The sequence below is a fragment of the Polypterus senegalus genome, chromosome 12, assembly GCF_016835505.1.
Source record: "Polypterus senegalus isolate Bchr_013 chromosome 12, ASM1683550v1, whole genome shotgun sequence".
Lineage (NCBI taxonomy): Eukaryota > Metazoa > Chordata > Cladistia > Polypteriformes > Polypteridae > Polypterus > Polypterus senegalus.
In genome coordinates, this window is record NC_053165.1 from 137,148,670 (window position 1) to 137,169,074 (window position 20,405).

At 42.3% G+C, this 20,405-nt stretch overlaps 1 protein-coding gene across 2 annotated transcripts in view; it reads right to left on the reverse strand.

Moving 5' to 3' along the window:
* Window positions 1-20,405, reverse strand: part of otud7a (OTU deubiquitinase 7A) — a 539,312-nt gene that overhangs the window by 121,435 nt on the left and 397,472 nt on the right. For both annotated transcript variants that reach the window (XM_039773581.1, XM_039773580.1), the window contains one exon: window positions 17,607-17,825. In XM_039773581.1, the coding sequence (XP_039629515.1) occupies window positions 17,607-17,825 (219 nt within the window). The remainder of the gene's footprint in view (window positions 1-17,606; window positions 17,826-20,405) is intronic.

The window sequence follows — 20,405 nt, forward strand, 5'->3', positions numbered from 1 at the left end:
TTATAAGAAATTCTCCACTTTGCTAGCTCCCCTCCTATTAGCAACATTTACAGAAGCTAGAGACGATCAAATTCTACCTCAGACTTTTCGCCAAGCATTAATCACCATCTTTCCTAAACAAAATAAGGACTTATTACAATGTGCATCATACAGACCAATTTCACTTCTGAATAATGACGTTAAGATACTCTCAAAAATCATAGCAAGAAGGATGGAGAAAGTGCTTCCTTTGGTAATATCACAAGATCAAACTAGATTTATCAAGGGTCGACACTTATCTTCAACGCCTGTTTAATGTAATATACTTACCAACAAAGTCAAACACCCCAGAAATACTATTATCATTGGATGCAGAAAAAGCATTTGACATGATTGAATGGAAATACCTTTTCACTACATTAGAGAAATTTGGGTTTGGCCCAAACATTTGTGCATGGATCAAACTACTGTATACCAATCCAGAAGGTTCAGTTTGTATTAACAACATTTGTTCAGACTACTTTAAACTAGGACTGGAACAGAAAATTTCTCTATATGCAGATGATATGGTACTGTATATATCAGACCCACAAAATTCTGTGCCTGCAGTCTTAACAGCACTTACAGAATTTTAAAAGATCTCTGGTCTCAGAATTAATCTGAATAAAAGTGTACTCTTTCCAGTGAATTCTTAAGCATATAACATTAGATTAGATACCCTACCTTTTATCATTGCAGAACAGTTTAAATACCTAGGGGTAAACATCACAAGTAAACATAAAGCTCTTTATCAACAAAACTTTGCCATCTGCATGGAAAAAATTAAGCAAGACTTGCATAGATGGTCAACCCTTCATCTTACTCTAGCTGGAAGAATTAACGCTGTTAATTCAAAACATTCCAATATACAGTACATCAATAAATAATTTTTTAAGCAATTAGATTCAACAATAATCTAATTTATTTGGAACTCAAAGCATCCACGTATCCAAAGAGCGACCCTACAAAGACCAGGTGGCATGGCTCTACCCAACTTTCAGTTTTATTACTGGGCAGCAAACATACAAGCTATAAACCTCATACCTTGTTGTACGCAAGTTCTCCGCTCAGTTTTGCAGACTGGCGGCACCCAGCGTCAAAGCAGTGCTACTGTTCCTGTGTGGTTACTCTTTATTTTCCTGACACGGCTTTATAAATACACTGAAACTAACCGCATATTGTTTATAAGTGTAATGCATCTGATTGTAATTAACTTGTAACAATATAATGGTCCAGGGAATAGACATAGTATTCCAAATACCATAACTGCTTTAGTGTTGTTACTCTAACTGCACCTTCTTCTTTCAGCTTGCCGCGTTAGGAGTTGCCACAGCGGATCATCTTTTTCCATATTACTCTCACTGCAGCACTCGGAGTATTTATATCACTGTATCTTTAAACTGTATGTTTTGAAGAATCAGTGCTCTAAGCTTACAGATGGCGTAACGTTTATTACAGAGCTGATTGTGTGGGGATCGGTTACTTGGAGAAAGAAACGTAAGGACTGCAGGGGCGGCCATGCCAATACTGTATATATTGAATATAAAACAGAAAGATAAAATAACGACACAGCTAAAAACACAGCGGCAAATTTCGACAAAAGTTAAACGCTTGTGTCATGAGCACGAGGCGGCTATGCAGTGTCCGCCACGGATGTGGCCTTCCATCGTGCATAATATTTCATATTGACATTGGACTTTCTCTATTGGACAGAGCCGCCCATGAGTACTGCTGCAATAAATAATTTCATCGAAGGTTGCACTCAATCAATAACATGCTTTAACTATTATCATGAAAATAATATCACATATACATCTCAGTATTTTAGTTATTCAGAGAGCTGTAATATCATGAATGTAATGGATTCTGTGTCCTGTCAGAGGAAGAGAGCCGGTTTAAGAAGCAGGTAGCGATTCACACACATAGGGCACATAGAAGATCAAATACAAAACAAAGCATTTAACGTGCTACTTTAATTGCGATGTGATTTGAGAAACTGGTTAAACGATTTTAAGATGAAGTTTATTATACGCTATGTCACTCGATCAACTTCCTTTTGTTGATTATACCACGGTTTAATTAAACAAATAGTATGTTTTTCCTTTGCCTCCACTGCCTCCAGGTATTCGCTGAAATTCTTATATTTTCCCCCGTGCTTTTCCCATTGTCTTTTCACAGAAGGCTGTGCTTAAGGGCAATTTATATTGATTTGCATATTCAAAGAGGCGTAATTCTGGGAGGAGTAGGGGCGTTACATAAAGCGTGCACGGCGTTACTTTTCACGCTGATTGGGATTTATGTAGCGGAAGAACGTGGAAGTTGGAGTACGCACAGATTCCTGCATCTGGATTTTTCTGTGCGTAAGCACATTTCAGCTTTTGTGCTTACGCCATGTTATAGTGCGAATTCTACGCACAGCGTTATACATGAGGCCCCTGGTCCACAATAGAAGTAAAATCCTGCAGTACGTCTTTATATTCCCTGCTTTGTGCCCCAATAAATGCAAGTTATCTGCAATATACTAATAACCCAATCGTACTTCACTCAATCAGAATATGGAACCAATGTAGAAAGCATTTTAAGATTGAGAAGCTTTTATCTGTGGCACCTCTGCAAGAGAACCATCTCTTTTCTCTTTGCAAACATATACAGTTTTTAAAATCTGGAAAAAATTTGGGATTAACTTAGAGATCTTTATATAGATAACATCTTTGCATCCTATGAACAATTACATTCTAAATTTAACATTCCAGCTACACATTTCTTTCACTATCTTCAAATCAGGAACTTTGTTAAACAGAACCTGCCGGAAAAAATATTGCTGCAGTTTCAAGGACTTAGACACCATCTCTGCAATATATAAAATTATTTTACAGTTCCTCCCTTTCAAAGATCAAAGAGGACACTGGGAAAAAGATCTCTCACTCAACATATCAGAAAAGGAGTGGAAAGTAGCAATGCAGAGAATTCACTCGCACTCCATATGCGCAAAGCATACAATTATACAACTCAAAATTATATATCGAGCACATCTGTCTCACCTAAAACTCTCCAAAATGTTTCCAGGGCAGGATCCAACCTGCGAACGCTACAATCAAGTCCCAGCCTCACTGGTTCACATGTTTTGGTCCAGTTCAAAATTAACATCATTCTGGACCAAATTTTTTAATTACCTATCAGACAGCCTTGGTGTCACAATCCCTCCTAACCCATTAACAGCTGTGTTTGGTGTTCTTCCAGATGGGTGTAAAGTGGAGAAGGACAAACAAACTGTGATTGCATTCACATGGCACGCAGACTTATTTTGCTAAACTGGAAGAATCCTAACTCTCCTCTTTTAAGTCAGTGGGAAACCAATGTGTTATACTATTTGAAATTGGAAAAAAATCAAAGGATCTAATCAATAATATTTTAGAATAAGCTCTTAAAGCACCAAGTGAGCAATTCTTTCCGCATTTCTTTTTCTTCTCCATTCATCTCAATTGGCCTATCAAACTCATCAATTTAGGTATGTTTACAAGCCTTAAGCTTTAACCCGTTGGCCATGCTCTCTCTCTCAGGGGTGGGGGTCGACTTGTTCTCAATCCTATTTTTTGTAAAAATTGATCGATTTATATGGAATGATTACAATAAAATGAATATTAAAAAAAAAGAACTTGATTTGTTCCTGGGGGAAATTTGTCTGTCTATATATTGTAAAAGGACACAAAACAATGTGAAAGAATTATGGCACCACTGAGGAGACGCCGTAAAATTAGAACCAAAGGTAAACAAAGAAAACAATCAATGCAGAGTTGTCTTCTCAGATTGGAGTTCAGAATAGAGCTAACTCCAAGATGGCCAAACTACTGGTCATATGACTTTCAGTCAGGAATTAGGACAAACAACAGAAGTGACATCAGAGGTGGAATGGCTTTCAGTCTTCTGTCCTATAGAGGGAGGAAGATGGAAGGCATTAGCAAACAGCTCCATTCCCTGGTTTAGAAAGGTAACTCCCCTTACCACAGCCTTCAAAAAAATCTTGTAGATCTGGCCCACCTTAAATCCGTTTGCACCTCTCCGTCAGCATCTTTTGTCCTGTAAATGTGCTGATAAAGACAAACAGCAAGCAGCCTGCTATTCCATCCCCCCACAGCTGCAGAACGTGCACAAACTTCTCCCAGCTCATGCTTTGATTGATTACCTGGGAGTGAAATTCTGGGGTTTTGGAGTGGAAAAAATAGATCATTATTTAGAACACATGCATTTCATGTGTGTTCTGTTTCTACAATAATCTGTGTAAACGCATTGTTAAAACAGAAATTTTTTTCATATTTCAGTAATAAATGTACAAATAAACTATATGATGTGTGAAGCCTGCAGTCCAAAGATCAAATAAACATTTTCACAAAAGGTTCAAGAATAAGACAACAGCTTCTGTGGTGTAGCGGTAAGATTTACTGACTTGTAATCAAGAGTCCCTGGTTCGATCCTGACTGCCTCCTATATTTGCCATTTTCAGTAGTGAGCTGATCTTATCTATACTAATAAAAGGCAAAGCCCTCACTCACTCACTCACTCACTTACTTACTCATCACTAATTCTCCAACTTCCCGTGTGGGTGGAAGGCTGAAATTTGGCAGGTTCATTCCTTACAGCTTCCTTACAAAAGTTGGGCAGGTTTTATATCGAAATTCTACGCGTAATGGTCATAACTGGAAGCTGTTTTTCTCCATTTACTGTAATGGAGATGAGCTTGAACGCCGTGGGGGAGTTTCGTGTGACATCATCACGCCTCCCACGTAATCACGCAGCACATAGAAAATCAGGAAGACCTCAAAAAAGCGCTGAAGAAAACATGCATTATATAATTGAGAAGGCAGCGAAACAATAAGAAGCGAGCGAGTGACATATACAACCATGTTCATGAGTTCTGCTACTTCGGAAACAAAGCACGATGTAAACCTACACTTTAAATTAAGTTCATAGACAGGCTGCCGCTGGCGTTTGTAATTTAGTGCCTGCCCATATAAGGCCGTCCGTCAGCGGCAATCCAATAGCAAACTCCACTAAATATTCACGGGTGAAGGACTGTGTTTATGGAGAGGAAGATGAGATGGTCAGGGTGGTGTTTGACACAAACTCAGCGAAACTGCGAGAGAAAGTTTTAAGTGCCAGGACTAAGGTAACATTAAATACAGCCACGGACATAGCACGAGATGGCACCAGCACAGCTGGGAACCTTCGTTGCAAGTACCAAGCGCTCACGTGAACTGGCGAGTGCACAGATAAAAGCAACAGTTCCAAAGAGCTGAACAAAACCGAATTACACAATTGAAAAGGCAGCAAAAATATGAAGCGTCTGATAAGCATATTCATAACTCCAGCTACTGCGGAAACAAAGCACACGGTGGAAAAGTCAATGTCCCGCTAAAGGAAGACAGTGTAAAAAAAAAAACGTGCATGCAGTGTGTCAGGTCTCAGATAAAGAAGAAGACGAGCTGTTTATTGATGCAGTAAGAAACGAATCGATGAAAGAAACCTGTCATCTTTACAGCGATTGACAAACACGGAATGTAACTTGAACACAACACATCCTACAAATACGAACCTGATTGAAAGAAATAATGATAATCAAATCCTTGATGACCGCAACACTCAGTAACACTCACAAAACAAATACTGTATATTGACAGTCATGTTACGTTATTTTTAAAATGTTCCCTTTTCTTTTCTAGCTTTTTAACACACTACTTCTCCGCGATACGCTGGTATATATATATATATATATATATATATATATATATATATATATATATATATATATATATATATATATATATATTCCGATCTACATACTTGAATAATGGATACTTTATTAAGCCATCAATGATTGTTTTGGTAAAGCCATACTCAGTGTATTCATTAGATGAACGGTAAAAAGTAAGAGCGAGGGAGGATGCAGGCTGTAGTGTGGCGTCAACTCTATCTGAATTGCGCGATCACATTTCAAAAATATATCTTTTCAAGTTCTATTTAGTCCATATTTGTCAAACTCAAGGGCCACGGGCCACATCCGCACGCAGTGTAATTATATCCGCCCGAGATCATTTTATATACTGTATTATTGTTATTAATGGCCCGGGTATATGAAGCGCTGGTAACACAATAAACTACAGATCCCATAATGCAGCGCTTCAGCTGCCTTGCTGAACACTTATTGCGAAGCTAGCTCACGCGATGCTGGAGAGAAAAGTTCATTCTGAAAATAGAGCCTTTAAAAAGCGATGGGACGCTGAGTATATGTTTACTGAACCCGTGTGTCTCATTTGTGGAGCTAATGTGGCTGTAATTACAGAATTTAATCTAAGACGGCACTATGAGACAAAACATCAGGGTAACCTGAATGCAATGCAGAAGATACAGAAAGCAGAATAATTAAATAAGAATCTGACACTTCAGCGGACGTTTTAAACCGTGCACAATAACAAAGTGATTTCAAGTGAAGCTGCTTTTATGGGAGACACAAATGCACCAGTGCAATTTGCCCCACTTTCCCTGTTGCCAAGTAATGTTAAACCAAGTCGTCACTACGGTGTTCCCAAATACGCACTTTGCTGATAAACTGGCGCACTGAGTTTGCACGCGCTTTGGTGACTTTGAAGAACAAAAAAAGTCCGTCTACATGCGGCTCGAACCTTGTGCATGTTTGGTAGCACATATCTGTGTGAGAAGCTCTTCTCAGTGATAAAGACTAACAAAACAGCACACAGGAGTCGCCTCACTGATGAGCACCTGCAATCCATCCTGAGAATCTCCACAACACAGAACCTCACAGCAAACAGAAACAAACTTGTGGCCAAAAAAAGATGCCAGGCGTCCAGCTCTAAAATGACATATGAGCAAAGACAACTGAATGATTTGATTTGTTATTGCTGAAAGGAACACATTTTATTTATATTTCCAGGTTTTGTTATGCAGCATGTTCATATTTGAATTTGTATAATTTTGACAGGATATATTTTTATGGAGAGCAAAATCTTTTGGGATATTTAAAATCTAAGTTTATTTTTATATAAAATTACATAAGAGTAAAGAAATTTGAATGTTTGTTCTTTTAATGTTTACTTTATTTCTAACTTGTATAATTTAGACAGGATATATTTTTATGGAGAGCAAAATATTATAAGTTGTTTAAGGTTTGAGTTGATTTATTCAGGAATAATATTCCTGTCTGTTTTTACCATTCCTACCAAAGATATTTCTGTCGACTAAATAAAATTCCTTCTATTTAAAATTTAAATAGAACTTGAACAAATCTGATAGTTCATAATATCCACGCAGACTTGCACGTAAGAGCGGGTGTCATCCGTTTTAACAAGCAGCGTATTGCACTGATACGAAATAGCTGTGTGTGTATATATGTAGATATGTATGTATATGTATATATATGTTTATATATGTGTGTGTGTATGTATATATATATGTATTTGTGTGTATATATGTGTGTGTATGTATGTATGTGTGTATGTATATGTATGTGTATATATGTAGATATATATATGTATGTATATATGTGTATATGTATAGATATGTATATATATATGTTTATGTGTGTGTGTGTAAATATATATATATGACAACAACACTCATCACACACAACAGTGACAAAACAATTACATTGACAATCATGTTACGTTATTTTCAAAATGTTTCCTTTTCTTTTTCATTGCTTCTTTAACACACTACTTCTCCTCAAGCTTGGTATTTTGCTAGTTGTTAATATTATACAGTACACACATACATTTGGTTTGCTTCTGTAACAGATGGTGTGTATTTGAAGGACTTGTTAAAATTACTTTCTTTTTCACTTTTATTCTCTCAGTCACAATCAAGATACATACAAAGGGGAGCTGACGCTGTTAGCTGTTGTATGCACACATACAGGGCAGTTATTAGGCACAAAGTATACCAGAGGACTGCGATCTCAGCTCAAAGATGGCATCCCTCTAGCAGGTTTTGCACCACAAGTAGGAGGACATGGTGTTCATTATTCACTATGAAAAGAGATTTACTTGCGGAAAACATGAACTTTTGCTAAGTTATCCAATGAGGCTTCTTGGAAAAAAAAATTCAGGCTAAGAATAATAAAATGAACAATGGAAAAAAAACTGCAGAGTTTCCAGATGAAAATTGTAATTTTAAGATGTGAAAATCAATTTCGATTTTCCGCAGCCACATATATCATGCTAAAATCAACTTTTCTTAATGTTTTGAACATCGTACAATCAAAATCAGCGAATTTTTGACTACATCATCAAACTTCCTTTTACATGGAAATAAAGATGCCACAGAGAGAGTTTTTGATAACTCGAATTAGAAGCCAAATGAAACTTAATTACAAAAATGTGAATCACAATACAGTAGACTGTCATCTTACATGAGGGTTATGTTTCGAAGCCTTGTGTATTGTGGACATTTGCATATAATAAAATATCCATCCATCCATTATCCAACCCGCTATATCCTAACTACAGGGTCACGGGGGTCTGCCGGAGCCAATCCCAGCCAACACAGGGAGCAAGGCAAGAAACAAACGCCAGGCAGGGCGCCAGCCCACCGCAGTATAATAAAATATTTTAAGACAACTCGTTACTTTGCTCCTAAAAAAATAAAACTGCAGACATGGATTAACTTGTACCCATTAATATCTACATCATGTACAGTATATACAGTACCTTTCATAATATTTGGGATAAAGATACAGTGTTTTTCCTCGATATACCCCTCTGCTCCACAGTTTAAAATTGTAAATCAAACCATTCAGACATCGTGATTAAAGTGCTCATTGCAGACTTTCATTGAAGGAGAGCATATGGGATGCCAGGTGTATTTTGATAAAGTGAAATGTGCAGAAAGATGGGCAGAATGTACACAAGGGCATGCAAATAAGAGGGGCTTTCCTCACTCTTACATCTGGAGACAGGCAGTCTATGCCTATTACACTGCTGGGAGTTGTTCTCTTCATTAAGAGGCTTCACTGGTAACCATGGCAACAGAACATCCCATGCAAAAGAATATGGTAAAAACAAAATGCCTTGGCTTGTATGAAATAATTTATTTTACAAATATTTCCACCTCATGATTTACCCAGCAACCCCTTTGCATTCACAATAAACATACAGTGCCTCTACAAAGTATTCATCCCTTCGGACATTTTCGTACAACATTGAATGCTAATGGGTTTAATTTGGCTTTTTTTCCCACACTGATCAACAAAAAAGACTCTTCAATGTCAAATTGGGAACAGATCTCTACAAATTGACAGAAATGAATTACAAATATAAAACACAACAATAAATGGCTGTAGCTGTATTCATCCCCTTTCATATAACACATCTAAATCAGTGCATGCAACTTATTTTAGAATTCGCAGAATTAGTTCAATGGAGGCCACCTGTCTGGGGCTTTAACACTAGAATCCCTGAAGCCTACGAAAAAACTCGTAATCCTGGGCCACCTTAAATTCCTTGGCACCTCTCCATCAGCATCTTTTGTTTTGCAAATGGGTTGATCAGTGCAGGCAGCGAGCAGTCTGCTATCCCTTCCTCCCCCTCTCCCGACAGAGCTGAAGTCAGTTGCAATATTCTCAGAGCTCAGGTCTTTTTATCTGGGAGTGAGGTGCTTGGAGATGTGTTGGGTAAATAATATATTGTCATTTGGAATACATACATTTCATTTGTGTTCTGCATCTACAAAGATCTTTGTGTAAGTGTAGGATGACAGGAACTGATTGGGAAGGGCCAGCTTAAGGTTGACTAACTTGCCCAATGAAGACAAAGAACAGCTAGAGCAACTCCATGAAAGGGGATTGAAAAGTACAAGTCAGGGGATGGAGAAAAAGAAAGCATCCAAGTCACTGAATATTTCCTGAAGTCCAGTTAAATTGGTCATCAAGAAATGGAAAATCTGCTAGAGCAGGGCACCCAGAAAAACTGGGTGATGGTGCAAGACAATGATGAGTGAGGGAGGCCACCAAGATGCTTCTGAAAACTCTGAAAGAGTTACAAGATACAGTGACTAAGACTGGAGAGACTGTGCAGACAATAATCGTTGCCCAGGTACTACACCAGTGTCAGAGTGTCAAACAAGATAAATGCACATGACAGCTCAGCTAGAGTTTGTCAAAAGGCACAAATGAGACTCTGAAGCAGCTAGAAGAAGGTTCTATGGTCTAATAAGAATAAAACTAAACTTTTTGGCCACCATTCTACAAGCCATGTTTGAGCACTGTACATTTTTAAAAATACACCGTGAAGCATGGTGGTGGTAGCATTACGATGTGGGAATGCTTCCCTGCAGCAGGCCTTGGAAGGCTTGTGATGATGCAGGAAAAGACGGGAAAATCCTGGAGGAGAAAATGATGCAGTCTCCAGGAAGTATGTGCCCTTGTAGAAAGTTTGATTTCTTGTAAGATGATGGCACCAAGCATAAAGCCAAACCTATACAGGAATGGCTTAAAAACAATGTTAATGTCCCAGGGTGGCTGAGTCAGTGTACAGATCTCAATCCAATTAAGAATTTGTGGCTGGACCTGAAAAAGGCTGTTCAATCACGATCCCCATGTAACCTGATAGAGCCTGAGCAGTTTTGAAAAGAAGAATGAAGAAAAATGGCAGTGTGGAGATGTGTAGTGCTGATAGCGAGAGAGACCTGAGAACATAGACTCAAGGCTGTCATGACTGACAAAGGCACATCTACTAAATACTGAGTTGAAGGGGGTGAAAACTTAAGTGATCAATTGTTGCAGGTTTTATAATTGTATTTAGACCACTTTTCACAGATCTGTTTTCACTTTGACATTTGAATCTTTTTCTGTTGATCAGTGGCAAAAAAAATCCAATTTAAATCCACCGTCATTCAATATTGTATTACAATAAAATGTGAACACTTTCAAAGGGGTGAATACTTCTAACAAGAGCTGTAATTAGGTGGAAGCTTTTCTACAGCACAAAATATAGCTGAAAACAAAACGGATGCTATGGCTTTGTCCTGTTCTAAAAGTCTACATTTTCAAACTGCTGCTAATATACACTATGTGTGTGTATATATATGTATATATACACATACAGTAGAGTCTCGCTTATCTGACATAAATGGGCCGGCAGAACGTCGAATAAGCGAAAATGTTGGATAATGGGAGGTGTTAAGAAAAAGCCTATTAAGCGTCAAACTATGTGATAATTTTACACATTACGAACCTCGGTTCACGAACGTCTCTGGACACGTACAAATCGGGTTATGATCAAAAACTTCACCAAACTTTTGCATCTGTTCACGACAACACACTAGGTATACCAACAAGCCAGTTTCCCTTTTGGTTTGTGCGCCGATGATTTCTGCACGTGTTCAGTTTCTCCCTGTGCATTTCCTGTGCAGCGAGAGAGACAGAGTGTGAGAGAAAGACACACACACACACACACGCACGCGTGAGAGAGAAAGAGACACACATGCACGCACACACACACACGCACGCACACGCACGCACACACACACACACACACACACACAAGAGAGACACATGCGTGCATGCGTGCGAGAGAGAGAGAGAGAGAGACACACACACACACACACACACACGTACACGCATGCGTGTGCACAAATACAGACGCATGAGAGAGAGAGACACACATACGCATGCACACATGCACGCGTGTGAGAGAGACACACACAGGTGCGCGCACACACACACACACACACACACACCTGAGCGAGAGAGACACATGCGTGCACACACACACACACACATGCCAGAGAGGGCTGGCCACATAAGCCACTGTAATCATGTTTTACAACAAAACAATAGAAAAATTTAACTGAAAAAATGAACTTAGCAACTAAAAATAGACTACACTCATGCTCGCAACTTACAGTTCTTGTTGCTGATTGATGCATTTTTTTTTTTTTTTGGGGTGGGACGTCGGATAATACAGAATGTTGGATAAGCGAAGGTTGGATAAGCGAGACTCTACTGTATATATATTCTACAGAATATATTACAACAACTGCTGTTAACCATTATTTTATATAACACCTTTCAATTAACATCACCAGAAATGGTTTAATTTGCACACAAAAATGAAGTTAAGGGTAACACAAAACAAACATATTCCAGTTATATTATGTCACACACGTGCGCATGGGAGGCAGCTAAAGGGCTTGAGTGAAGGCAGTTCGGAGGCATGCCGGGGTGTGGCAGAGTGCACTGACTCTTTTTCTCCCTTGCCTGTAGACCATCCCCGGGGGATTTCACCTGGATCTCCTGACATCACTTCCGGGACTGAGCCAATGGAAGTCGGCCACACCAGCTCCAGTCCCTCTGATGTCACCTCCGGCTCCGAGCCAATGGTGGAAGACCACGTGCCAGATCCATACGACCTCACTTCCTGTCTCCCCTTTAAAACCTGACCCTTTTCCTTTGTTTCCTCAGTCTTGTTTTGGACTCTGTTGTGCACTTCAGTGCTCTGTATTTTGTGAAAAGACTTTTGCAGCCAGGATACCAATATACGGGTGGCTGCCCCAACTCTTTATCTGTCCATGTCTCGTTCTTGTGACAGTGGCGTAGTCGGCAGGATGGAGAAGTCCCAGAAGAGAAGGGGACAGGACCTGCAATATACCCAGGTGGGAGCGCGGGCCGAGTCTTCAGGCGAGGAGGGTGCCCCGTGGTTCGGCGTGACCCGGTGCGGGCTCCGCCCCGGCACTCATAACTAGGCCATCTGGAGAGGCCAGGGAGTGTGGGTGGGGCTCACAGAATTGGGCTGCCCTGGGGGAGGCAAAGGGACTCAGTATGCTCTCTTGGGGAGAGTGCCTGCCTCCCTGAAACCAAAGCCCCATTTACCACCTAGGGGTGCCCCAGACTGGCAGGTGAATAAAATAAAAATGGAGGTTGGACCCTGAGCGCCGACCAACAAACAAGCCTGGTCCTTATGGGCAATGGTAGGGCATTGGCTACGGCCATTTGAAAACACGCCCTACCAAATAATAGAGCAGGTAGCTTGCTATCTGCTCCTGGAAGCGCTTCCCCGTGGCTTCACCCAGCCGGTTTGGGGCGAGCAGTTTAAGAACATGTCTGAGCTCATAGAGCTTATGGAGACGCAGAGGGCGGCCTCACACTCTGGGGGAGCAGAACCGTCCTCATGTCAAACCAGCGGGTACGTTCCAAGACCTAGCCCCTCCCTGTACAATCCGGAGCTCGTACTGGCGTCCGCGTGCCGCGGCGCGCAAACCGCTTGGGGGCAAGGAGGAATGCAGGTGGAGGGCGAGGAGGGGTTGGTGTGCTCTGGCTAATCCGTTGGCGGTCCCACATACTGGCGTGGTGATCGCAACGGACACAAGACCACAGGTTTGTTCGACCGCAGCAACATTTCCATTGTTGCCCGCCGCTTTGTGCAACCGCAACAGTGGCTAAAATTTAAGACCGGTATAACCTGTGTCCACGGAGACATCCGCTGGTACAGGTCCGCCGCTGTGTCATCAGTTACGGAGGGTCAGTTCAGTAAACTCACCGTAGCGTCCTACCTGATCCTCCACACCCGGTGATACTAGGGCGGACTGGTCTAAAATCAAAAGCGGTGAGACACATACCACTCCCGGGGTTAATTTGGGCCTCGTTATGGACGGAGATAACCCGTCTCAAGCTGCCTCCACGCCGTGTAATCAGCCGGCAGAGAGAGACGGCGTCGCCCTGACTGACGTGGCAACTCCCGGCCGTCGCGGGCTAACACGCCATCCACCAACGCCGGCGGAGCGGAGGAAACCACGCCCATTGAGGTCGACGCTGACCCTCTCTCCGTGTTGCGGTTCCAATTTAAAAAAACGCCGGCTTCTTTTAGAAGGGAGCAATGGAATGATGACTCCCTGAAGTTTGTAAAAAATGCAGTGGTCCTTGTCAATGGCCAGCGCACTAATCAGTCGATGCCACAGGGCCCCTACTTTGTGCTAGATAATGACCTCCTTTACCGTGTAGCAATGCATGACGGGCAGGAGACGAGGCTGCTGCTAGTGCAGCGTACCTTCCGCGGCAGGTCTGCGAGCTAGCACACGCCCACCTCCTAGGTGGCCACCTGGGCACCGAAAAAACTCTGGAGCGGATCAAGCTCCGTTTCTACTGGCCAGGAATTAATGAGGAGGTTCGCCGCTTTGCGCTTCCTGCCCGGAGTGTCAACTGCGACAAATTCCTAGGAGGGACCGTGCTCCTCTTGTTCCTATTCCACTGATTGACGTTCCCTTCCACAGAATCGGGGTCGACCTGGTGGGACCCCTGGAGCCCTCAGCCCGAGGACACAAGTACATTTTAGTCCTCGTGGATTACGCTACACGATACCCAAGCTGTTCCGTTGCGCTCAGCTACCTCTAAAGCCATCGCACGGGAATTACTAGGGTATTCGCGTGGGGATCCCCAAAGAAGTCTTGACAGACCAGGGGACCCCTTCACCTCGGAGACGTTCAAGGAGACTGCCAGATTACTGAAAATAAAGCATTTAAAGACCTCGTGTATCATCCTCAAACCGACGGATTAGTAGAGAGGTTTAATCAAACTCTCAAGCAAATGCTGCGTAAGGTGGTCAGCGAGGATGGAAGGAACTGGGATCAGCTCCTCCCCTCGTCCTTTTTGCCTATCGGAAGTCCCACAAGCCTCCACGGGTTCTCCCCTTTGAACTACTGTATGGGCGACAACCTCGGGCATATTAGATATTTTGAAAGAAGGCTGGGAAGAAGAGGCTCTTCCCTCCACAAACATACTGGAGTATATCGCAGTTGCGATAGATTTGGAAAGATTCGCCTGTCCTTAAAAATCACATGGAGGAGGCTCAAGCAGCACAGGCCGGTACTACAACCGCGGCACGTCTCTTCGGGAGTTCCGCCCGGGAGATCGGGTCATGGTCCTAGTGCCTACCTCCCACTCTAAATTGCTTGCCCACTGGCAGGGCCCCTACGAAGTTAAGGAGAGGAAGGGACTGGTCGACTATTTGGTGAGTCAACCCAATCGCCGGCCAAAGGAGCGGTTTATCATGTGAACCTGCTGAAACCGTGGAAGGACAGGGACCCCGATCCCTCCTCCGCCAGCCCGCTCACTCTTCGCTCACACACACGACCTTAACTTCGCACGGACTTAAGTCCCAGACAGCGGCAGGAGCTGGAAACAGTTATCCGGACCGTCGGGAGGTAGTCAGTGAGAACCCGGAAGGACCTCTCTGATTGAGCACAACATCGTGACAGAGCCCGGGTTGTTGTCCGAGAACGCCGTGATCGTCTTCCCGAGGCAAAAAAGGCTGAAGTGGAGCTTGAGATCAAGCGCATGCTGGAGCTAGGTGTGATTGAGGAAAGTTATAGTCCCTGGTCCAGCCCCATTGTGCTCGTCGGTAAGCCTGACGGAAGTTGGAGGTTCTGCAATGACTTCCGTCGGCTTAATCAAGTCTCCCAATTTGATGCTTATCCAATGCCACGCGTGGGCGACCTCCTCGAGAGGCTTGGACAGGCTCAATACCTGACCACACTTGACATGACGAAAGGGTACTGGCAGGTTCCTTTAACGGACTCCGAAGGTAAAACGCGTTTAGTACCCCTAGCGGACACTGGCAGTATCGTGTCCTTCCATTTGGGTTACACGGGCTCCAGCAACCTTTCAGCGCCTGGTGGACAAAGTGCTTCGCCTCATAACTCATACAGTGCTGCCTACCTGGATGACGTGGTCATCTATTCCAGCACATGGAAGGAACACCTACAGCATGTCCAAGCGGTATTACGGACACTTGGTGAGGCGGGCTCGGATTAATCCCAAGAAATGCTTCTTGGATTAAGCGAGGCCAAATATTTAGGCTACCTGGTGGGTCGGGTACCGTAAGTGCTCCAAAATTGATGCCATTCTGAAATGGCCCGTCCATGAACAAGCGGCAGGTCCAAGCCTTTCGGTTAGCGGGTACTACCGCCGGTTTGTACCCGGTTTTGGAGAGCGGCGCCTTGACTGATTTAACAAAGAAGAGGGCCCGAACATTGTGGTATGGACTGAAAAACAGGCGCTGCATTTGGTGACTTAAAGCAGGCCCTTACGCCCACACCTGTTTTGATGGCACCTAACTTTTCTTTGCCTTTCATCCTCCAGACGGACGCCGGACACAGGCCTGGGCGCGTGCTGAGCCAAAGCGTCGATGGTGTGGAGCACCCCATCATGTTCCTGAGCCGGAAACTGTTGGACCGGAGACCAGGTATGCTGCGGTGGAGAGGGAGGCTCTGGCGATTAAATGGGCGATTACTCAGCTGAGGTAATACCTGTTGGGCGGGATTTCACCCTTGTCACGGACCATGCACCCTACAGTGGATGGCCCTCCACAAGGAGTCGAATCCGCGGGTCACCCGGTGGTTTCTTGACCTGCAGCCGTACAAGTTTTCGCTCGTTCATCGTCGGGGCGCTCTCCACGCCAACGCTGATGCTCTTTCTCGGGTTCACGACCTCTCGGTTAGGGTCGCCCGACCCGCCGGGTCTGGGCTAAGGGGGCCTTGTCACACACGCGCATGGGAGGCAGCTAAAGGGCTTGAGTGAAGGCAGTTCGAGGCATGCGGGGTGTGGCAGAGTGCACTGACTCTTTTCTCCCTTGCCTGTAGACCATCCCGGGGATTTCACCTGGATCTCCTGACATCACTTCCGGGACTGAGCCAATGGAAGTCGGCCACACCAGCTCCAGTCCCTCTGATGTCACCTCCGCTCTGAGCCAATGGTGGAAGACCACGTGCCAGATCCATACGACCTCACTTCCTGTCTCCCCCTTTAAAACCTGCCCCTTCTCCTTTGTTTCCTCAGTCTTGTACTGGACTCTGTTGAATGCACTTCAGTGCTCTGTATTTTGTGAAAACGACCTTTTGCAGCCAGGATACCATATTATACGGGTGGCTGCCCCAACTCTTTATCTGTCCATGTCTCGTTCTTGTGACAATTATAATATTTGGAACATACTGTGGGAAGGAAAGTTGCCTGAAATATAGAAGGTTACGCCATGCAGGTCCACAATATTCTCCTCTTTCAACCAAGCTGCTGAAGCAACTTCAAAGACAATCTAAGTATTATGAAAACTTCCATCCCATCAGCCTTCCTTCCATATCTACTTCAGGGTCACACATAACTGACGTAGGTCCTGGCCACACTGCTGGCAAACTGAAAAACAACCCTGAACCCCATTACAGAGCAGAATAACTGACAGACCCACTCACCCCGGGCCAATGTGGAGCTGCCTTTCAGCCTAAGGTGTTCACCTTGGGGTGGTAGGACTAAAACTGGCATAGCCTTATTATAACAGTTGGAGTGATGTTATGCTCCAGCTCTGTATGGCAGAAGTCACACCACACAGTGCTGACAAGAAGCTAGAAAAGAGACATTGCAGCTCTGAGGATAAAAGCCACCAAGTGTATTCCTGAATTAAAGGATATGTTCCATTCAGACAAGCCAAGGAATATGAACCTTGAACAGAAAGGGTTTTTTTAATGATCAAATCGATGCAGCAGAAGTTCAACATAACTTTGTAATGTCTAGGCATATACCAATCTCCCAAACTTACCGGCTTGCTCTAAGGCAACCATAGTCGACTGTTCAATCAGGTCCCTCTCGATAAAACTTCGAAAGTCTTCACTGTATACACTGAGGTCAGGAAGCTGGAATGTATAAATTGGCATCTCAAGTGGCGACTGCTCATTATTGCACTCATTGGCAACATGGGATCTTGCCAAAGAGACGATGGCTGAACTTGCATGGGAAATTCCTCGAGAAAGGCGCTTTTCTAGAAAAAAGGAAACACAACAATGGGTAATTTCTTCCAACATTTCAAAACATTAAACCCTGGATATTATATCATAGTAGTAATTAAGGTTTGCATTTTGCAAGCCGTTTAATTTTTCTTGGGGAATGGATAACAGTTTTGATGATGGTGCGTACAGGAATGGAAATGTTTCTTGAACACTAGTAGTGAATGTATAAACTGCAATGATAATTTTAATTCCTAAGTAAATAATTTTGTCAGAGCAAACCTGACATGTAAACTAATAAAGAACAATGCAGAATAAACAGAGATGGCAACAGTTCTGACTTCTTAAGGGACATTGGCAACGTAATCAGTTTAAATTACAGAACGGCAAAGATGGCAATGGAACATTCTGAGAAAATCAAAAGATTTTATTATGCTTCCAAATCAAATTGTATTTTACTTGTCACATACAAATTATATATATAGCACAATGTGTAGGGAAATTAAAAAAATTATAAATAAACAAATATTTGCTCCCCCTAAACACATACAAGAACTCCTGGGCTCAATAAGAGAACTGCTGCTGCTGTCAATCCCAAGCTTGTAATCGGCAGTAAAATGTGGTCAGATCCGTCCAGTTGTACTGTAGGTTTACATCACTATTAGAATTAAATGTATCTGTAATGTGTTTGAATCAAAAATATCTACTATTAAAATTATCTAGTATCTAAATGCTTTAACAAGTTCAACTGTTATTAAAGATATCACTGATTTTACATATAATGAAAGATATCTGCAGTTACATTTTAAATAGTCAAAATGTAATCACAGATATATTTAATTTGAATTTCTACAAGTCAAATTATACAGAAAACTCAAACTGAGATATCCATACTAGAGTCAAAGAGAAAAGTACCTCATTAATGAATCTTACTAAGTACAGCATCTTATAGAAATATCTAGAATTCATTTTTACTAGCCAACAATGAATAATAGGAAATACAAATTTCTTAGGAGACTGTGTTTGTTTAATGGGGGTTCAGACATACTTTACATGTTCCGCAATTCGGTGATAGCCAGCGTGGTATGCTGGGTCAATAACATCATTTTAAGAGCGGCCCACCATATAAACAAGTTGATTAACCTTTAAACTGCCACATACTTGGGGGTAAATGCACCCGTGGACACCAAATACTTTTTTGCTGCACTTTTAAGTAAACATCAAAATACACTAAGAAAAAGTGAAACTTTAATGGAACACACATTTTTTTTTGTGTGCAAAGAACATCACAATTACTGCAACACTGATCATTTTACACACTGCCAATGAACTGTAAAAACTATTTAAAAAACTACTGGAACAATATGTACAAGATGCCATTGATGAAATTCAATAAATCACCGAATCAACTGCACTTGAACTGGCTGCACGCAAACACTCAGAGGTAAACGCTGATGCTTGCAGGCTAGTCTAGTGCAGCATCTGAATCCCAGGGACAGTGATGCTGATTTGCTAGGGGGCAGCAGTGGTCATGAGCTGGCTGCTCAACGAATGTACGGCACGGACTGATCAGCTCCGGCGTTCTGGTAAATTGCACCTGGAAGAGACTATAGCTGGTTGGGGGGTTCAATGAATGTATGTTGCCAAATATACTCGGCTCTGGCATGCTGAAAATTGCACTGGGAACCAACTTTAGCTGGTTGTGGAGTTCAATGAAATTTACGTAATATACTCGGTTCCGGTGTCCTGGCAAATTGCATTGGGAACCGACTATAGCTGGTTCCGGCGGTTTAAGGGTTAAGAAGGCAGCCTCAGTTATGGGAAGCTCTCTGGATCTGCTGGAGGTAGCAGTGGAACAAAGAATGAAGACTAAACTGAGTGCTATTATGAACAATGCTGCACATCCTCTATCTGACACTCTTGCATTGAGGACTTTCAGCCAATGAATTATTCAACAGAAATATGTGAAGAAACTACTGGCCTTCCTTCATATTTACGGTAATATGCCTTTATAATGCCTCCCTTGTATCTTCATCCAAGTTGTTTGTTATATTATTTCTTGACCTTCCTTTAAGAAGCTAAATTTCACTTTTGGGAACAAATAAAGTACTATATGTATCTCTCACTCGTATCTTTCTATGGTTGACTACACATAAATATATTGTGGATACATATGAATTTAGATTTAACAGCTGTAAGATGTTCAAGACCCTACTAAAACAGCTGGCCAGAAAGGAGTGTTTTCACAATCATGAAACTCACAAAAGACTACAGCAGACATAATCAAACTGCTTCACAAGCTGACAATGGGAACACGATTGCTTCCATTGGTAAGATTACCATTCTTTCCCACTTGAAGCACTGCTATAAACAAAAAACCCCAGACCCTTACCCTCTGCCTGTTAAAGGGAAAGATGGATTTGAGTGTGTTTGTACTTCACACTGTAGTTAACATATCCCAGGCACTGGACTATACAGGTAGGATATTCATTCCTCCTTACAGGTTTTGTGTTTAATTGTATATTGAGGCAGGTTTGTAGACCAGAGTGCAATTAGGTATCAAACATATCGCAAAAGAAGGCAAGAAATGCCAATGAAGATGCAATCGGGATTAT